This window comes from Sprattus sprattus (genome assembly GCF_963457725.1).
Source record: "Sprattus sprattus genome assembly, chromosome: 12".
Lineage (NCBI taxonomy): Eukaryota > Metazoa > Chordata > Actinopteri > Clupeiformes > Clupeidae > Sprattus > Sprattus sprattus.
Genome location: NC_137910.1, coordinates 22642706 through 22664874, shown reverse-complemented (window position 1 = coordinate 22664874; position 22169 = coordinate 22642706). Strand labels below are relative to the sequence as shown.

The window sequence follows — 22169 nt, the reverse complement described above, 5'->3', positions numbered from 1 at the left end:
CACAACTTCAGATATTACTGAAACCACATCCGTACACACATACACAAATATGTATTACCAATAATACATGTTTCTAGTGACTGACTACAGGCATTGCATAACATCTACCACACTGTGGCATTTCAGAACATACAATGTTCCAACAATATGACAGCACTGCTAATATGAGATGTGTAAAAGGTATCTAATATGTTAAGTGTAGGAGCTGCTGAGATGTTAAGTGTAGGAGCTGCTGAGATGTTAAGTGCAGGAGGTGCTGAGATGTTAAGTGTAAGAGCTGTCTGAGATGTTAAGTGTTAGAGCTGTCCGACTGGTTAAGTGTAAGAGGTATCTAATATGTTAAGTGTAAGAGCTGTCTGAGATGTTAAGTGAAAGCGGGGTCTGAGGTGTTAAGTGTAGAAGCTGCTGAGATGTTAAGCGGTGTCTTTGATGCTACATGTAGGAGGTGTCTGAGATGCTAAATGCGGGATCTGTCTGAGATGTTAAGTGTAAGCCGTGTCTGTGATGTTAAGTTTAAGTGGTGTCTGAGATGTTAAGTGTTAGAGCTGTCTGAGATGTTTAGTGTAGAAGCTGCTGAGATGCTAAATGTGGGAGCTATCTGAGATGTTAAGTGTAGAAGCTGCTGAGATGTTAAGTGTGGGAGCTATCTGAGATGTTTAGTGTAAGCGATGTCTGTGATGTTAAGTGTAAGCGGTGTCTGAGATGTTAAATGTAAGAGCTGCTGAGATGCTAATGTGTCTGAGCTACACCTCAGAGATGTATTCATCTTTCCCCTCTTTTCACACAGGAGCAATTGGGTGCCCTTCCCTCTCTTCTGAACAGACCTCCTCACTATGGGTAGTCATCATGTCATTTCAGAACTCCCAGAGGCAAATTGTAAATGGAGCAAAAACGGGGCTAATGCATGACTCTTTCCCTCACCAGGAAGACTCTTATCTCTCAGCACCAAACACTCCTGGTGCTCCTGTAACACCACACTGTCTTCATCTGTCTATCTATCTATCTCTCTCTCTCTACCTCCCTCTCCTCCCTGTCTCTAGTTCTCTCTCCTGTGCACAACACTTCCCCTGCACGGCTTGGGATTTGTGTGAGTGTGAGAGAGAGAGCAGGAGAGAGAGACGGGTGAGGCACGTGCCTTTGAGTGTGAATCCAGCAGGGAAACCTCCCTCTGTCTCGCTTACTTCTTCCAAACTCACTCTCTCTCCCGCTCCCTCTCTCTCCCTCTGTATCTCAGTCTCCTTCCATCTCTACTGCTCTCTTCCTATGTGGACTCAATTGGCCCGTGACTCATCTGTAGCTCTATGAATTCACCTTCAACAGAAACACCCACACACACACTCCAGAACTGTGAGACTCCTCTGCTTCATTGTCATACCTCCTCAGGTATGTGTGTGTGTTTGTGTGTTTGTGTGTGTGTGTGTGTGTGTGTGTGTGTGTGTGTGTGTGTGTGTGTGTGTGTGTGTGTGTGTGTGTGTGTGTGTGTGTTTGTGTGTGTGTGTGTGTGTGTGTGTGTGTGTACTTGAGGGTTAGAAAGTAAGAGAGAAGGCATTTGAGTATGTTTGTGTGTGTGTGTGTGTGTGTGTGTGTGTGTGTGTGTCTGTGATGGTATGTGTGCAAGACAGAGAGCAAGAGAATGATGAGAGAGGGAGCGAGAGGGAAAGCAGTGTGAGTAGGTCTTGAAACGCACACTGCATCCAGTGCAAGCCTGATGACACTTGAAGCAACAAAGTAAAACCAAACTCAAATTCAAAATCCTGAATATAAATTCCCACTGGTCCTCTAAGACTACAGTGCCCTTGAATAATCTCTTCTCTCACACTCTTCACACAATCATGACATTTGGAGGCCATGACTCAGGCACTGTCGTGTGTGCATAAACAAACCTGCTGCCCTGCTCTGCAACATGTTACTTTACCAGTCAAGACCGATACAACACACACCGGTTCTCCAGACACTGACCCAAACTGTGCTTCCTCACACACCTCTAACCTGACCACCACCACCACAATCGTCATCATCATCCTCTCCACCAACTCTCTCCACTTAAACCCTTTTGCCCCTAAAACACTCACGCGTCCCTGTAATAACCTGCGCTTTCACTGCCCTCAAATGAGCACCTTGTTCAGCCAACCCCTCATAATTAGGGTTGGTGAATTCCTTTTGAAATTCCTGGAGGCCAGAGTCCTTGGGGCTGCCACCATCTGCTCCACTGGAACACGCTAGCAATACAACCTCCGTCTATTCTTAGCGAGCACACAAAATCAGCGCAGGCAGGCTATAAATAGCCCAGAGAGGCCATGCGGAGCAAGGTAGCTTCCACGGTGCAGAGCAGTAACCCAATTCATAAAATCAGCCGAGCTGGGGGGTGGGGGAGGGATGGAGGGAGAGAGGGAGGAGCTGCCAGAGCTGAAGGAAATGGTGCCGTATTGGTTTTAAATGCCCCTCTGTGGCTTCTGCATGCATGCAGCATCCTATTGCGTTGCTATGGTGATGTCATGGATTGTTTTTGCGAGAGATGAGCTCCTTGGCATCAGGGACTCCATCTGACTTATGTCCAAACTGTCTCGCCTCTCCCGTGGATTTACAAGACCTACTGATCCAAGGCCCTGGTCTCGCAGCGAGATGGAGACTGAGAGGAAGACGTGCAGGAGCCCTGGTGCGATTTGGGAAGAGTGGAGTGCGGTCACCTCTATCGAGTATACACCACTTCCCGGATATCGCTCGCCTTCCCTGTCGGAGGTGCTCCCACCTAGGATCCGGACGAAGATACCACATCGATGACTCCACTGCTATCGGCTCCTTCTGGTCCTCATCCCGCCGCCGACCTCCGAGAAATGCCCCCAGAAAGGTGGACCACAGCGTGTTAGCCAGACTAGCCAGGTCGGCCACCGCTGGCTTCTCCAACGAACACAGTGACATCAATCTTGGACTATTTAACATCTGCTCATTAGTTAGGCAGGCCTATAACCTGTAAAGGTCCTGCCAACTGAAGTTGTTGCTCTGCTGCTGCTCTGCTTTGTGCATTTTAAAAACATTTTTTAACTGTATTATTCACTGTTGTAAGGCGACCTTGGGTTTCTTGAAAGGCGCCCTATAAATAAAATGTATTATTATTATTATAATTATTATTATTCACTGGAGGGCATTAAAAAATAATAAACAATAAATAAATGCTGCCTTACATGAGATGTAAACACACACACGTGTGCACAGATGTGGACACATATACTGTATATGTCGCATTATTCCCATATTCACACGTGCCCCCCACACAACGCTGAATAAAAATTATTTAAACCATCATAGAGTCTGATTAGCCTTGATGAGAAACTTAAAACAGGAGCAATAGTGGGATCTAAAGGCCATCAATTGGGGGGTCTGTCCGAGGCTGAATATCCTTAAACTTAAACAGCTTCAGTTCATTTATAATGAGCTCCGTTCCTCTGAACATTTTAAATTGCTTAATGAATAATACAACAAGGCAATTTGTCGCCTCCACACCAGTTCAAATTAGGAGACCGCCGTTGCAAAATGATATCAGTGGGAAAATTTGTCACACATTATGACAATACTTACTTAGATTATGACATCTGGCAGAGGAAAGGTACTGCCCTTTCATGCCCAAATGTTGAGGGGATATCCAAGAGGCCTGAGTCACAATGAGCTGTGTCGGAAGTGAGATCAACCCACTGAAACACAGGAGAGGAATACTCTTTCACATCACAAGCCAACCTACCCGTGTCTCCGCCTTCACTTTGGCACATTGCAAGGTGCTATATGGAATTGTGATGTGCCTATTACTGTTGTTTTTTGGGGCTCTTCCTGGATCACAGCAAATTCACTGTATTTTTGAATTGAAGTGTGTCTGTGTGTGTGTGTGTGTGTTTTCGACAGGATGACAATAGCGACTGTATCCTTTGAGGTCCCTCCAAAGCAGATTCCATCACTGAATAAACAGTGACACATAGGAGGCTTAGACACTTATCACTGTAAATAGGGACTCCCATCTCGCCTGATTCTCTATAGTGATAGAGCCTGGATTGGAGCCTTTGATGCTTTCACTGCTCCAAAATGGGCACATGAATTATAATGTATAATTCAGTGGTGTCTCTGTTGTTGTTAGAAAAAAACACTGTGCCGCAGCTTAATATTTATGCTTCCCTTCTATCGAAAAAGCAAGACTCCTGTACACAGTGTGTTACAATATGCTCCTCAGACAAGACACGAGAGTTTCAAAATTACCATCTTACCCAAGCACCTTTGGGGTTACCATGGTGCTGCTGTCGAGACCGGCAAACACAATGCTGTGAATAAAAATAACTTGAGGAAAGAGCAAGAAAAGTGACAGAAAATCCGGGCAAATAGGAGTTGTGTTAAAGTGTGACAAAAGGAAATTGGGGCATGCATTACTTAAGGGCAAAGGGCGCTGCGACAGGGACCCAGATGCCTTATCTTTTGAGCCCTAAATCCCACTGACTTCACACAGTACCCAGAGAGACGGAATATAGAGCGTATACTGAAGCGGCAGCAGGACACAGAAATTAAGGCATGAGGTTTAAGTTAATTATGGGGCTGTCAGTCAACTTGCCATTTCCGAGCAAAACTACAATCAATCCCATTCCCTCTATGTGTTTGACATAAAAAATTCAATTATATACAACTTTGATGCAATGACTTGAATGACTATGTCACTACCATTGAATAATCCGACTGGGCCATTCTACTATGCAATCAGGTGTGCAACTCCATATCGTATTGATTCACAGAAAAAGTCTTTTCATAGTCCTCAATCTTTTTTCTCTGACTCAAGAGAACCGAGAAAGGCCTGGAGAAAGAGGAAGATCAAGAGACTGACTAATCACAGCCGTTCCTCTGGGGCCGGGAGAAAGAGAGTGACAGAGAAAGAGAGAGACAGAGAGATACAGAATTTAGGAAAAAGACTGAGGAACAGGCTGTGAAAAAGAGAAAGAAAGAGAGAAAAGAAGAGAGATAAAGAGAGAGGGAGCGAAAGTGAGTGAGAGATAGAGAGAGAGGGAGAGGGAAAGGGGGAGGGAGAGGGAGAGGGAGAGAGAGAGAGGGAGAGGGAGAAGGAGAGGGAGAGGGAGAGGGAGAGGGAGAGGGAGAGGGAGAGGGAGTGGGAGAGGGAGAGGTAGAGGGAGAGGGAGAGGGAGTGGGAGTGGGAGTGGGAGTGGGAGTGGGAGTGGGAGTGGGAGTGGGAGAGGGAGAGATTAAGAAAGGCAAAATGGCCTATGAGCAGAGGCTGGCGATAGAGCAGTGTCTGCCATGGCCAGGTCTCTGCCATCGCCCCGGGGCATCAGTCTGGCTGCGTCACCACCGCGGGCAGCTACACACGCTGGCAGTGCAGCCGCCAGCCCCATGTGCTCGACTGGGCATTGGCAGCGGAACATGCCACATGCCATCAGCCAGGGAGCGTTGAGACGCACAGACTCACACTGGGACTAAGCTGTTCAGCAGGACTTGTGAATGGGAAGGTTCCACAGCCTCTGTTGAATCACAAACCTCCATAATCTGATGGAGTAATAAAGACCCAGGTGAGGTTTTATCGTTCCCCAAAGAAACATTATTAATATGTTGGTCCCGGGAAAAGGCAGCCTGGGGATAGGTATTAAATCATTGCCACAAAAAATGTGTGATGATGAGGATTCTGCAAATTTGGTTTGATGTTTTTTTTTTGTAAGATACACACTGTCGACCATTTAATCCCACACTACAAGTTTAGATGGGGGTTAGGGTGAAATAGTGATGTATTGTAAAACCAACAATCCAGTTGGAGATAAAACATGTGAAGGGACATGCAATTCATTTTTTTTTAAAGAGTGCAAAGTTGCCTAATAGTAGCCTCAAATCTCAAACTGAAAAAAATCTCTGTTGATCTGTTTCATTGCAATGAGATGTGGGCTTTGATACCGTCCAACAGTTGGACATCTACCATCACCTGTTACCTGTAAAATTCACACCTTTTGGAATACATAACGACCTCTTCTGTATGCCTTTTTGCTCTGTTTTTATTGCCATTCTATCTATTATTTTACTGCTTTGGTACTTCCACATATCCCACAGACTTTTTTAATAATGATGTCTATAAAAGTAATTTTTTTACTAAGAACTGGTCTGAACTGTGTTGAACTTCACCCTTCCTCTAAATAAGCTTCCTTGAGCTTAATGAACCTTCCTTAGAAACGAGTCCAGCATACCTTTGTTATCTTACGACATGGGGCTTAAACAGGGACTGTTTGTACGGTTGCTCAGTCGAAGTGGAGTTATGGGAAAATATTGTCATGGTTACAAATGCATACAAAATGTGGCTGCATTATAACGTAATTCAGCAGCTGTCATCGAGGAAAGGACCCTTTAAAGAACCTTCTGGCAAAACTTCACAATTTAGCTGATTGTTAAAGAATAGTTGATTGAGAAAAAAAAGGGAAAGTCAGGGTGGATGTCTCCAACTATATACTATACGTATATAAACACGTTTATAGTAAACAAGGCAATGTTCACCAGCCAATCTGCTGTAAGCGGCAATATGACAGTAAGGATTTAGCAATTGCTGGTCATCAAACTTGGTGAACAAACAGAACTGCCATATTCCTCTTTGATTATGTAAAATACAGCTTCAAGCTATATTTGAGTAAATGCAATGGGCTTTTGGAGGCAAAACCACTAGTGACCTCTCTATCCATGCACTATAATGAGTTTTTTTTTGTCTGTGAGAGGAACTCTTTGTGAAAGGTCACAGCTTCAACCTAGCTCCTCAGATCCATGAAATCATGAGCACTTAGAGCTCTGCCTGGTGCTAATGACCCCACCAGAGAGGCACTGAAGCCAGCCTCTGATTCAGTCATTACCCCTGATTAATACGGACGGGCAAAGAACACCCTAACACATTTCGGTGGACGCACACTCCCCCTACTTTCACACAGACATACACAGAGTCTCTCTCTCTCTTTCTCTCGCATACAAACACACATACTCTCTCTCTCACACACATCAGAAGCATAGCCAGACATATTTATTTGGGTGCGCCTATATGGGATATTGGGCATGCAAGAACCAATGCAAAAGTGATCTGTAAATGATCTCAGTGAAATATTATTCAGACTATTTGCCAACAAACAGTGTCATTCATTGTATCTACAGCAGGCTACTGGTTTTGTTTACAGTTTAGCTTAGCAACATATGATAGTTTCAAGAAATAAGGTGACAGAGGCAAGCAGTAACGTTTCTTCAGCCACCATGATTTTCTCAATAGCATTATAGCACAACTGTTGCATAAAAGCAATGTCAAACACATAATTGAGGCAATTGCAAAGGTCTACTCACTGAACTTCTGTAGTATTGAACATTACATCACATCAGATTTTCTGTTAGCAAGGGTAACCAAACAACAATATGGCCACAAACCTAGACAGCTCTTTATGACAGTCATTATCTGTTCCTCTCGCTCGATGCATGGACTATTAAAAAACATGTCCTGAAATCTCAAGCTTACTAGTTTGCGTGATCTGTCACTGACACTGATTGAATAGCATAAAGGCAGCACCTGCACCAAACCTACCCTGTGTTCATTTGAACTTTGAAATTCCATGACAAGTCTCCCTGCCCATTTATTTATTCTTATAAGTGTAAAACATAATAAGAAATAATATTAAATCTTTTTTTAATTTGTAGCCAACACATTTTTTATGATTATGCTGGGTGCAGGGGCCTTTCTTAGGGACTCTGGCCCCAAGCAGAAGTCTAAGCATGGACACCCTAACCCTACTGCCTAACCCTACATCTACAAAGGCATATAACAGATGAAAATAAAAAGAGCTGGGAAACAAATGTGGCATTACGAAATAAAAGTAACTTGAAATAAATAAATGTGAATCGAAATAAAAGTTCCCTGAAATAAATAAAATAATTTATTTATATTAAAGTAACAGTATGCAACAATTATACTTCAGGATTAGGATAAGGATAAACAGTTTTACCTTAAATAACAGCTTGAAAAAAATTGTGGCGCTACAATGCCTTTTAATATGGAGATTCGCCTCCGTGCCATTGCCATACCAGGGTCCATAGGCATATTTGTAACTGCTAAATATAAGATTGCCTGACGCCGCCTGGCTTTCTACTGTCTGCCGAACTATTAAGTAGCTTAGTAGCCGTCTTGCTTTGTCTTGTGTTGCACTTGCTTGATGTTTGACTGTGTTAGTACAGTTGTTGAGTAATTAGTTTGTCATAATGTCAGTCAGCACATTTCAAGAGATTTTGTTAGTTTTAGCCGCTAGCATATCGTTGGCGAATAGCAATTGATCCGGAATGCTTCTTTAATATATGTATTGTCTCATTTATTTATGTCAGGTTTTATTTCAAAGGCATATTCATTTATTTAATATTGACTTAAAAGGCATTCCATCACCTTCTTGAAAGCTAATGATATGGGGACCCCAGAGAGAGTTTCTGGACATGTCATCTCCTACACAAAATCATAGATTTCAAGAGGTTCTCATGGAATGGTCGTTGCAGTGGACTAACGCAATCAGCTGGGAACGCCTTCCAGGTTGGGCCTTTAGAGTAGGATGGCACAGGCACATCCGGGCTTACCCAGGGCTATGCTAGTGTCACACACACACACACACACACACACACACACACACACACACACACACACACACACACACACACACACACACACACACACACACACACACACACACACACACACACACACACACACACACACACACACACACACACACACACACACACACACACACACATCTCTCTCTCTCTCTCTCTCTCTCTTGTGCATTGCAGTCTTGACTCATGCAGAAGAAAGTTGTTTTTTTTTGGGTGAAAAGTTCTCTCTGAATTCGATCCCCTACAGACTGAACTCTGCTGCTACAGATAACTCAATGTGACGGGCCGCGCCAATAACCACCCCTAAGCAGAAGAGTATCACATCTCAGGAAAGCTTCCTCAGAGCACAAATAAAAGGCTACTGCATGGATTAAATATTGGAAGTATGAACAACAGAAATCGTTTGACAAAGTTCAAAACCGATTGGTCTGGGCTGGAGTGGAGGGTTGTTCTTGACTTTCTTCTTCCTAAAAAACATTTCACTGTCCTTCAAGTGGCCTCCCAAATGCAGCGATGTCTGGCAGTGACGGATGCTTCCGGAACCAGGATCTACCCTCTAGCACTGCAGGAAGTGGGACAACCAATGCAGGACAAATACTGAGGGACAGCCATGCATGGCCTGATAAGAAACAAAATAAGCTGGGGGGTAAAGGTGCTGGGCAGAGCAACCAGGGGCAGTGAAGATGTGTGGATCAGATCACACAACTTACAGTATGGCCGAAACAGGCAATGTCTCTGCCATACAATAACAGTCTCTATGTTTTTTGAAATAGTGGTCATATGAATTAATTAATTCTGCTTTGAAGCACTAAAAATACACCAAAACTCAATGTTCATCAAATACTAAATACATGATTGTGTATAGTAATCCTTTAAATGCTTTGTTTCTGTTCCCTTTTTGAAAAACATGAAAAATCACCATTTCTCACAGTATGGCAAATGCAGGCAATGTCTCTGTCATACAATAACAGCCTCTAACATATAACCACTACTTTAATGTCTAAATTAGTATTACAAAGGGGGAGAGAGATTGAAATCTGCCTTGCGATGACTTTACATATCCCTGTATACAGGACAATTGACTGACAGGAGATGTGTAAAATAACATTGGTGTGAAAAATAAGGTGATCTTCGAAACCACTCCATCAGATCTTAGGTGCTTACTATACGGTCATTGAAGAACATGGGGGAGAGAGTTGTTGCGTGGAGGATGCAACTACCCCCCTTAGCTTTGCTGTTTTTTGGAATCACGGTTACATTCATTAATTCATTAATTCAACACAACTCAATGTCCATACATGCAATACATACACTATTGTGTAAAGTAATCCTTTAAATGCTTTGTTTCTGTGCTCTTTGAAAAACATGAAAATCATGTTTGTGTGCTGTCAGACAGGTGGCTGAATGCGAGGCATAACATTGCACTAGTACTGTAAGCTGGTGTTCTGTATCTCATTGCCGTCTCGACTTGACTGGCAGTTTAAAAATTAAACATGGAAACAAGCGTCCAATGGAGGTGCATCCATTATTTCAGAAGTGAGCAGCCTAACAAGAGTTTGAGTACACCTTTAGATTTTCTAGCACTGCAGTTGCAACCACCTACAAACCAATTATTTGCCATAAAAAGCAAAAGCATAATACTTTAGCATTATACAGCTGCCATAGAGGTACTCTTGATTAATTAAATATTGCATAGTAATGACACTTGTAAAAAATATTGTCATTATCAAACATTTTTAGCTTAATTGAAGGGTGCCATGTTTAAGGGACATTGTCACTGCTTTTTAATGTCAGCAATCTGGAGGACCTACTCATTCTGCCCCACAACAGTAATTCCAATCATGACTGCTTGTTTCAGAGCAAAGCCAGTTGGTGATATGAGACACAAAAACCAGCAACCCAATTATGGCCGGCTGACTATGAATGAGCCCTGAGGACTGGAGTGGGTCCTCTTGGAAAAATAAGTTATAAAAAACCCTTGTTTCAGACAGTTGCAGCGAGAGGACAGGAGACTTCAATTATCCAGAGCAGACGAGTGAGCACCCATACATGAAAAGGAGTAATTACAATGGGTCTAAATTGGGAAGGAACATGACCTTGTGAGACGCTGGCTTGTACGCACAAGTGCATACGCGTGTGCACGCACGCACACACACACACACAATAGGCACCTGGCCCACTTCAAGCACCTTTGAGCTGCAATGTGATTGGCCACAATGTGAGCAATAGCTCTCATCCTACCTACACAAACACACACTTACACACACAGGTTTACAAATCCACCTTTATTCGCACACATTCACAAATGCAACAATTAAGACACCTGACCAGAGCCCACACTGTGAGATCAGGGTGACAAGTCATCCTCCTCAACCAAGTCCACACAGGGCATTTTGTATGCCGTCAAGACTAGATGTTTAAAGAGGCATCCACTGTGAAACATTTAGATACATCAAAACACTCGATCTCTTGAGCCCTTGCACACTACACTTGAGTAAGCCAAAGGGCCCATTACTCTACACCTCTACATGTCTCTGCTGCTCCCCGTCCTCTTAACTTTAAGTTATTATCTTTAATGAAAGGTTGCTTCGGCTCTCCCAATTGTAATTACAATTCATGAGCCGTCGCACGCCAGGTTTCCTTTCAGGCAAGGGATAAGCGTTCACTTTCACTGACAATCTCCCACAACCCACAACCACGGACTCAGAGGCAAAACACCATCGGCAATCATTAGCTCTGTTACATCTCCCTTCCCATCTCTTGAGACAAACATGTTTATTCTACAGTCTCTCTCCAAACAAACTCCGGGCGCCTGCTTCAAAAGTATCCTAACAACTAGGATGCAAATGATTATTATCTCTGGATTTGTACCCCGAGAAGGGAAAAGGAGAGAAAACTGATGCAATAAAGCGTCAGTGGGAGCACGCCAACAGCGGTGCTATTTTGCTGGTCAGATTAGATCGGAGGCTTTATCAGTGGTAGCGCCAGAAAAGCTCATGGGGAGTGATGCTTTGTAAAGGGCAGCACAGCAACCTTCCACGCAGAGGCCACCGATTACACAAAAGGACAAGCAGTGGCAAGCCCGCCGGATAGTAAGCGCAGCTACACCACAAGTGGATGATACAGCACTACAATAAACTGCCTCTATTGAACCGAACTCAGAGCCATCATGTCTGCCTATGAATAGTTTGCTGGTGAATAGGGAGTTCGATGTATAATGACAAAATCACCAACAATTAGGGAACATTACATATTGATTCGAAGAAGTCGAATATTTCTTCGCCAGGGAAAGCGAATTGTGTAGCAGCAACTGTAGCATTTGCAAAATATAAAGCTATAAAGTAGGCCATATGCCTGTGTATTTTCTACATACAGGTCTGCATATATGGTAATCTCGTAACATTTAAAACTGTTGACACCTGCCTCACAGAAAACAAACCAGAGTCCTGGTGACATGACAACCACGCAAATATCGGATTTACAGCTAGGTCTATTGTTTGTATTGGAGTCACTATGTTGATTGAGAACGCTTGGCTTGACTTCAGATAACCTAACTACAAACTAAAGGGGATGTATTGTATTGCATCGCGAGACACACTTTAACGGTAGATATAAAATATTGTGCAGACTTCGTTATAGGCCATATATTTCTAGACATGCTGCATGTTAAGCAACAAGTGCTGTCTTAGAGAAACGTTTATGTCTAGACAGACAGTGTAGTTTATCCTGCTTGTCTAGGAAATGTTGGATAACATAATGAGATCCACCTGAAAATTATACAGGTAGACCTACAGTTTAAAAGTGGGAGATGGATAAATGTATCAACCTGTGTTGCAGTAGTGGTCAGTAAGGAAAATGTCTTTCACCAATAGCCCTGGTTTTATCATCTTCCATCAACACAAATGCAATCATTTATGCGGTCAGCTACCCAATGTTTTAGTCAGTTTTGTGTCAAACACTGGGCACGGGGTGTGGTGGGGGGTAGGCTAGGCAACCGTCTATAACCTGACAGCAGGGTTAAGGGCGTGACAGCCAAGCAAATCCAAACGTCAGCTTGCTGATAATGACATTAATTTAGATTATTTTAGATTAAGTAATATCAGATTAAAACAGTTTATAAAAGCATTAGCGATGGCTGGTGGCGATCTAACAGGAGGAAAAGTGACTATCACGCTCTAATGAGCACGGCAAGGGGTGTTATGTTCATGTGGCTATGTTATTAAGGTAAAATAATTGTGCGGAGTTTTTGGGGGAAACACACAAATCCACATAGATATATACCGTTTCCCAGTGACTTACCTGATAATATCGTCATTGTGCCCAAGAAAGAACTTCTGCGTGTGTTCTCTGGTGTTGTACACGACGCCAACTCCAGCAACGAAATACACCACTTCCTTGCCTGCGGTGTAGTACAGGTTGTTGCGGCACTGATGCCCTCTATACCCGTAAATCCATTCTAATCTCAGTTGGCAACGGGGTGCAGTCCGATCGGCCATGGTAGTTAACAACTTCTTATGGTTGATGTTTCTTAGAAGTTCTTATTTGTCTCTGTCTTGAAGAACATCAACGCTGCCCGTGATTTGCTCATAAAAATACTTCAGTGACACAGGCGGTCCTCCCAGTGTTAGTTATGTTGCCACAGGGTCAGTCGCTCATCCAACTGATGTGCACATCAGGATGTGCTTAACTGTGTCGAAACATTTTGGAACTCAAGTATGTTTTTAATATCCTTTAAAATGCGAGATACCTTCTCTCATTACATCAGAAGATTTCATGCTGAATAACTTTTCACAGGGTAAACAGAGACCAGCCATTTCATCCACAAGAACATTTAAAATGTGTAAAAACACAGGGCTTATTTTAAATCGTACACGAATTGTCTCCCAATGTATGTAGCCCAGTGGTGCAGAATAAACAAATGACAAATAAACGGAGAGGATTCCGCCACTGCTAAATATAATCCCCACACTAATCCTCTGTCGTACCATCAGCCATAGTTTCTGCAGTTTTTACCGAAAAAAAACTACAGAATTTGACAAAAATATGGAACATTTTACAAGCTCGAAAAACGTATGACAACCATTCACAAATCAGATTTGGGGAAATCCCAGAGTCTTGAGCTCGCGATGAATTGGGATTTTGCGCGTTCAATCAATCCCGCAAAGTGCACTCTGTCGGTTGTAGGACCACCTCGCTCTTGTTGTCGGTCGCTGTCCCTGCTACGACACCGCCCCAAATATAAGTCTTTTTGTTGTTAACTTCCGTCCAGATGCAAATAATTGAAAAGCTTCCAGATGTAACTGTTGTCAGCGCGTCTGTGTTGCTTAGTCCGCATTTCAAACGGATGAAAAACAGATTCCAGGACAGGGAGTTATCGTAGAATGCAGCATGTTCAAATTGCCAGTGACAACAGTAATATAAATACATTTACCGAAACTGGGCTCGTGGTTTAGGTTTGGCAGAGCCAGGCATGGCTCCTGTTAGTCTAGTACAACAAAAATCTAAGCGTTTCTCATATTATATCCAGAATCACCTCCTTGGTTCCTAGGTGATACTTGTTACCACGACGCTATGAGCGCCGCCTCTGACTGCGATAGAAATCGGCCTGCTGCAAAGGTTCATGGGCAATCGAGGATTTCGTATCAATTTGATCCCGCAATGTTGAAATAAGGTCTTCAAAACTACAAGAACCAGCGGGCAGCGTTTTGTTGCTATCCATGGTGCTGAAATTGAGAAACGAGACAGCCGTGTGGTGAGTATAGAAACAGCTGGGTGGTTGGAGGTGTGCAACTATGATGCAATCCAGAATAGCATGTTATATCCTTTCATTTAACATAATCTAGAGTTTAAATGGTTTGCCTTTGTACTGTTTTTCAGTATTTTAGTTTAGCTAATGTGTAGTACTGCTGATACTACTGAACATGTACAGGGATATTTCTGATTTCATATCGCCAGGAGGTTCAAAGGAGATATGGTTGTTAAAAATAATTATGTAGAAAAACACGTTGCTTGGAGGTAGAGGTCCGTCATTGACGGAGGATTTCTTGTGAATATAGGTTTAGGAGAAGCCATTGTGGCCAACCCAAGACCGGATTAATGTTTGTCAAATATGTTACAGATTTCATTTTTTTCAATGTGTAAAAGGAAACAAATATTTACAAGTGATTCGAAAGGCATCAGACTGTGTGGAAAAGAAATGTTGTGTTGTGAGACCTACTGATAGTATCAATAGTAAAACTACTTTTCCTTCACAGCAATTGTTTATCCTGTTCCCTTTCATACAAGGCTAAAACTCATCTGTTAGGCCTTTAGAAGCCCATACTTGTATTTGCTTTTATTTAAAACAAACAATTTTCCTCCCAGTTTCTTACCTGCAAATCTCAGTTGAATTTCCTGTTTGATTATGTTCTTTGTGAAATTGTAATTGGAGAGTGAAATATACCAGAGCATATAATATGACATATGCTCATATGGAGGCAGTCTCTGGAGTATCTGCACCATTTCTGCGAGAAAAAACTAACCAGATGTGAAGAAAAGATTTCACCATGTTTTGTTTCCCCCCATTTGGAATGACTACTCAATATTATATAATTGTTCAGTTATTATCTTTCTTACATAATTGTACTGCATAAATGTGTGTGTCGCACTTTTGTATGTTAAACAAGCCTTTCTAAGCACCATTTATTATTTAAATGAACAGAAAATAAAAATGTAGTGTTATGTACTATTTTGACAATAATATTTGTGGTTTTGGAGTCATACCATTACATTGTAGATATGTATATTCAGATCATATATCTAATGTTAAACAGAAAGTACTAGGATTGATATAGGAATGGAGACCAGACTAGTTTATTCTGTGGAGGCCAGGGTCAGAGCTGACCAGTATCTGGTGGTACAACATTGTTTTCTTCAGGGTATAAGATACACCAGCTTGATGTCCAACATGACTGAATGTTTTGAACATGCATTATGAATGAAGAGCTCTGCCTATGTAAACAGCATGTATGATTGTATTTACATTTACATGACATTATATGTAGTGTCAATATTTGCTGTTCTCTATTCACCTGACAGAGGGTTTAAAGTAAAGGCAAAATCCAGAACTTCCCCACAGAGATGTGATGGTCTGGATATTGACTATATTACTAATTATGTAGTTAGTTTATTAGAAGGGTATGAAGTCAAATGTAGTTCAGTGACCTGAACTCTTTATTACATATATGCCTGTAGGCAGCTATGCAGGAATTTGCTATGCTGGAATGTGGACTTGCACTATTAGCTGGTGCAAGAAGGAGCAATATGGATACTGCCTTAAAACTGAGACACTATTGACCAGCAGCAGATGCACTCTGTGTGTGTGTGTGTGTGTGTGTGTGTGTGTGTGTGTGTGTGCACAGAGGACCCTGGGAGATTAATGGAATCTATTACCTTGCGTTAGTGCGGCTCAAAGTATTGACGCAGTTTCAAGCATTAAAGAAAAATTATGTTCTCATCAAGTCTGGTTGTAACATTATGGGCGTTGCATTGTCAGTGAAAGGTTCTGTAGTCATCCAGGTGTGTCCTCCTGAAACATTATGTTCACTGCCTCCCACAATTCTTGTATTAAATCTTCTATACATCAAAACTTGACTGGGTATTGAGCGTCGGCCTTTCGCAGTGTCCTGACGCCAACAGATAACCTAGCACGGCCATGGAAGAAGCAGCAGATTAGTAAAATCACAAGACAAAACCCCGAGCATCAGACACAAACTCAATCATTTTAAAAGCATTTTAATGACTTTGCACATATTTAACAGGGGTAAAAGGCTACAGGTGCAGATTCATCCATTTTAGGGGCCATGTGTGACATGTTGTATTGAGACCTCAGGGGGACACCTGGCTTCATGGCATTGTTGATTGTTGGAAATATCATTACCATAGTTACAGTGACAGAAATGCACACTACTTATCAAATAGCCAGAAATAGCAAAATGAGAACACGCAGTGCTATAGCCAACAAGCAAGCAGCCATGTTTCAGTCACATTTACTTGTCAGGTAAAGGCTGGACTTCAAATTTTCCACTAAACAACAATGCTTTAATGTGTTTATAATACATCTATATTCATACTTCTTTTCTAAATAAATTTTAACCATACATTATAATGCAACTCAAGAACAAAACAAAAAAAAGGAAAAAAAAGAAAACAAAACAATGGCGCTTAAATGTATTTGTCTTGTATAACTAGTCCTTCATCAATATCCAACCTGACTGGTCATATCTTATCTCTTAAGATTCCCAGCATATGTTATTAATATTAGGTATTATAGTGGCTTTGCATTGTATGTGTTTTACACTAAGTTTATTATGGTCTGTAGTTTCTTGAAGCTTATGGCTGGAGTATTGATTTGTTAATTAAATTCAACAGAAAGTAAGCAATTCAACACCATGTGGTTAGAGTCCAAAGCACCAACGCCTTGCTTCTCACCAGCAGAAAAACAGAAGCCTCACAAAACTGAGGGTAGACCCTATAAACTGCGCACAATTTCAAAAGAGAAAGAGAGAAAGAGAGCGAGAAAAATGGTAAGAACAAAAAACGATGAAGTCAAAGCAAGACATGATCAAAAGTAGGAAAACATAACAAGGACCAAAGCAACCCTAACAACGGAAACACGTCTCTCGTGGGACTTTTGCGGAATGACTGGCGATGGAAGCTGCCCAAAGCATCACACACCCTTGTGTAATTTTTACATTTTTTTCCCATTTTCTCTCTTTTTTCCTTATTACAAAAGAACGCCAAAGTTGACCTCCGAACCCACCCAGAGGGTCATTAGGCACAGAGTGTGGAGTTTTGGCTCTGAGCTTGCATGCTGGAGTCTTGCAATCGGTTTCTGTTTTTTTTTTTTTTCTTCTCATTTAGGAAAAAAGGATGAGGAGGAAGAGGAGGACAAAATGGCTGCAGTCGGAGGATCTTGAGCGACTACTTCTTTTTGCTGAAGAGGCTGAAGCGCTTCTCCCTGTCCTTATCGCGCTTGCCGGGGCTAGACTCAGTGGTGGGCAGGGTGTGTGCGCGGCTGGAGGCGGGCGTGCTGTGGCTGCTGGGGGCCACGTCGGAGCGGTCGGATGGCGTGGCGCTGGAGATCGCCTGGATCCAGGAATTCATCTCCTCCTGGGGGCCAAACATGGGGATTAGACAAGAATTACACAAGACAGTGTTCAAAGAGTTCAAAATGATACCACAACAAAGCACCAGAAAACACAGAAAAACCTCACAGAAACAGTGGGACAGAGAGGAACGCCCAAAATGTAAGGAAGTATTTAAGATTAAAACAAAAACTCACATCATCTTTGGCTTGGAAGAGATACTCGTTTCCATCTGAAATTCTACAAAAGCACAACACGAGGAGAAAATGTAAGGATCAGTTAATCACAAGCCATTTAGCCATTACTAAATGTAAATAATTCATAGCGATTTTTGATTTTAGATATTTCATAAATAGTGATTTTGACTGTCCCCTCAAAACTATTATTGTACGTCGAGAGGATGTTTTTTCAGATCAAAAATGAGTCAGTGCCTTTTTAGACTGGTTTAAACTGTTCCCTACTTGAGTTTGAAGACGTGTTTCTTCTTCTTGTAGTCCAACGCCACCTCGCAAACAGCGTCCCTTAGGCTGATGGGGATCTCGCTGTGGTAAGGGATGCCCTGGCTGGCACTCTTGCTGTCCTTATAGAAGCCTATCTCCTGATGGTTTATCACACAGTACACATTGTGCCAGGACCTGAAACATACCAATCAACGCATGAGAACATGAAATACAAGCAGCAAGCCAGAAACCCAGAGGACAGCACATGAGTAGAAGTAATTGTGTATTTGTGTAGTGTGAACATGCTGTTACTTGTATTTACATGTCCATGTGTATGTGAGCTACTGTGCATGTGGGTGTTCAAGTAAGTAAGTAAGTAAGTGTGTGTCTATGTGTGGGTGTAGATCTTTAAATAGTAAAAGACCTGTGTGTGTGTGTGTGAGAATGTGAGTGGGTGAGTGAGAGAGTGAGAGAGTGAGAGAGTGAGAGAGAGAGAGCGAGAGAGAGAGAACATGCCATGAATGCATGTATCCCAGTGTGTCTGTGGCTACCTGTTTGAAGCTTTCTTGTTGTGGCCCTCCCACTCGTGTTTGCGATACAGGAAGCCTTCCATCTGAGTGGCCGTCTCCTGGGGCTTAGCCGGCAGGGTGGCTGCCTGGCTGGGTTTGGCCTTCCGGCTTGCAGTAGGAGAGGGGCCTGGGCTGGGCTCCACCACTCCGTTAACGACATCACTTCCTCCCGCAGCCTCCTGCGACATAAACAGGCACAGCTTTAGGGAGGCAGAAGGCAGAACATCTTAGCGGACGGATACGTAATACGGCATTACAAGCACAGCACAGCACAGCACAGCCAGTTACATGCACAAGAGGATCAGAAGCTGTGTAGAAACAGAACTTTTTCAAACCTGGGGACAAATGGGGCTCCATACAGGTAGAGGTAAATGGGGAGAGCTACTCTCTATATAGTTTAAAATCAGTTTCTACCGAAAAATGTGATGGTAGTTCACCGGCCTCCAATTGTCAAATCTGTGGCAATTTAACAATTACAACACAGCTTCACGTTGAGAAAATGTCTTTGGTCTGTGGAATGGAAACCCTCTTCACTCATCTGCAAAGTCATGTTTCTTTGACTGTCTCTCGCTGTCTCTGTACATTCTCTCATTCACTACCATACATGCCCTGACATTTTTGAATAACTGCATAACACACTGTTTGGACACATATAGATTTCCTTCCGAGCTATCTCTGTCCACATGGCTTTGAGACGTGACCCTCTCTGATGACTCACTACCTTCGGCCAGTCTGAGGCTCTTCCTGTCTGAGGGAAGGGATGCCTCTGGCTCTGACTCATCACAGATCTGTCCAGGACCCCGTCAGTGAGTCAAGTGAGTCTAAATCCTGTTCCCTACCGCACGGGCCAGCTCTAGCAGAAGAGCCACGTCATGGTGGCCACTGAGAAGCTACAGACCCATTAACATTAAGAGATTATAGATGCGTTCCTGGTTTGAATTAGAGGGACTGATTTGAAGCAGAGCACTGTAGTGCAGAAAGCAGATGAAAGAGTACACCAGGCATGCAGAATCAGAGGTTAGGACGTTAGATTGCACACACACACACACCGCACACGCACACACACAGTTACAACACGGCAACAGAAAAGCTCCTTAATGAGGAAGGCAGAAACAAAAACAAGCACATAAATAAACAAATAAAGTGAAATTAGCAAACAATTTCTTAAATTGCTTGAGGTCATTTTGAGGGCTTCTTAATAATTATTCTGTAATGGTCAGAAAAGGCAATTTGCCTGTTAAAAGGTCAACACCACACACACCCAATGCAGTTTGTCAGTTTATTACCCCATTACTGAGGTCTTCTGGACTGGACCAATCCTGGACGCTCTTATTGAGAATCTGTAAGAAGCTGGACCAATCCTGGGGGCTTTTACCTAGAGCTGGTCAGATAACTGAGCCATGTCCCAACAGCTACTTAAGAACTGACAAGTTTATATTTGGAATTTTCCTGAATATCAAGATGTGCTGATCATAAAATATCAGGTGAGCCTACAGTATACGCCCCCAAACACACACACACCGTGACACATACACACCGTGACACACACACACGTGACACACACACACACACTCATACACACACAGTGACACACACACACACACTAAAGGATTATCACATGTACAGTGCTTCTGCATACATACATGCCCTAAATGCCCCCTTACATGTGCGGATGGGAACTAGATATGTTTCATAGGGAAGCAGAACATGAACCCATGATTAACAAGCAAGAGGATTGAAACATGGATCATACAACACAACAAAGGAGTAAACTCAAATCCACAAGGGACAACATGCACATGGTCACATGCAAAAATGATATGCTGTATAATAAACACCCAGTGATGTTACAGACAAACAAGGCTTCTCCCACAGGCAACACAATGACAATGACATGAGGACATACATAGAGGATGATTCATCTGACATACGTTTATTGGGTAGGGTGAGTTAGTGGGGTGGGGGTGGGGATGGTGGTACTAATGGATTTCAATGAGGGCTAAAACAAGCAACACAGGAGGAAGGGAAAGGACAATATATGTGAGAACACATGACATGAAGTACACCAGTACACTGGAGACAGACTGAGACTTGATTAGCATCAACAATGGACACCTCTAAGGTCATGCACACACACACACACACACACACACACACTCATACGTACATACACACATGCAGTCATAAGGACATAGCAAACGGTGATTCAGCGAAAACAGGTAAATTCTATAAAGCTAAATCTATTGTTGGAATGCTGGACAGCTACAATAAACATTCTAGAAGGATATGGACATGGACCAATGGGCTGAGTGTTTAAGGAAATGCTGCTTCCTAAATTCATTCAAATCTATAGACACATGTAGTCTCTTGGATGCAATGGACTACTTAAGGAGAAGACCAACAAGCAGAGGTTCAGAGGAAAGAGAGAAAGACGCACAGAGGGACATGAAAGGAGGATGAGACGAGAAAATAGTGGAAAACAGAAGGCGTGAATTGGAGGCTTTATAGCAAAAGAAAAAGTACAAAGTATAACGATTTAAGCTGCAAATACATACAATATACGTACATAGCACATACAAACTCAACCACACACACACACACACACACACACAGAAGGACAGCACTCACACAAGCTGATGCATTCTTTCATAACAGATTAAGAAGACTGAAGAATCTACGATTCCCTTCTTATACCACTCAAAGACCTACAGTACAGTCCTGGTTCTATGACCCATTAGGCATTGCTGTTGTGAGGCACTAAGGCACTAAACTCCTTTACCTCATCTTCCTTGTTATATACACATCATATATATTCTCAAATCACTCCAACCAGGAACAAATTAATCAACTTGCATCTACAATCAACCACACATCAGTGTTGACTCAACAGTGAATGCCCCATCCATAACTATGAGGCACAGATTGGTACGATGGGACTGCAGTCCCACATTAGAGTGTAGCATATGAAAGAAAATAGATTCCTTTGTGCCATTAGATTTGAGGGGAATTCACACTGGTATGCCACATTATTACTTTGAACCTGAAACCCCTGTAAAGACATTTCTATTTTCAAATCAAGCTAATGTTCCACATTTAAAAGTAAGCTAACATAAAACTAGACCAATAGGCGACAGGACTTGGATGAGACGGACAGGTGGGCGAGGGGGAATGGGGGGTGAAACTGAAAGGGGAGCTCTGGAAGGGGCATTTGTGAGGTGGAACCATCAGCCCAACCACACCCCAATGGCCTCTGATGTCAGAGGTACAGAGGGGCATTGGGGAAGCGGTGGTGGTGAAGGGAGGGTGGGGATTGGGGTCAGGGGTCAAGGGGTCAAGGTCCAGCTCGGCCACTGCGCTCGCCTGCGCTTCGTCGGCTGTAGTTTTGGTAG

General features: G+C 42.7%; 2 protein-coding genes across 5 annotated transcripts in view; both read right to left on the bottom strand.

Annotated features, from left to right (window-relative positions):
- LOC308373712 (echinoderm microtubule-associated protein-like 6) overlaps positions 1 to 13142 on the bottom strand; it is a gene marked incomplete at both ends in the record, with an annotated part of 58151 nt that extends 45009 nt beyond the window's left edge. For all 4 annotated transcript variants that reach the window (XM_080849327.1, XM_080849329.1, XM_080849330.1 and 1 more), the window contains one exon: positions 12946 to 13142. In XM_080849327.1, the coding sequence (XP_080705453.1) occupies positions 12946 to 13142 (197 nt within the window). The remainder of the gene's footprint in view (positions 1 to 12945) is intronic.
- A 3369-nt stretch (positions 13143 to 16511) lies between these two features.
- Positions 16512 to 22169, bottom strand: part of LOC308373581 (spectrin beta chain, non-erythrocytic 1-like) — a 64514-nt gene continuing 58856 nt past the window's right edge. Inside the window, exons 31-35 of the mRNA XM_080849152.1 lie at positions 19620 to 19670; positions 18763 to 18959; positions 18233 to 18406; positions 17969 to 18011; positions 16512 to 17796 (exon numbers count right to left, since the gene is read on the bottom strand). Coding sequence (XP_080705278.1) covers positions 17608 to 17796; positions 17969 to 18011; positions 18233 to 18406; positions 18763 to 18959; positions 19620 to 19670 — 654 coding nt within the window. The 3' untranslated portion in view covers positions 16512 to 17607. The remainder of the gene's footprint in view (positions 17797 to 17968; positions 18012 to 18232; positions 18407 to 18762; positions 18960 to 19619; positions 19671 to 22169) is intronic.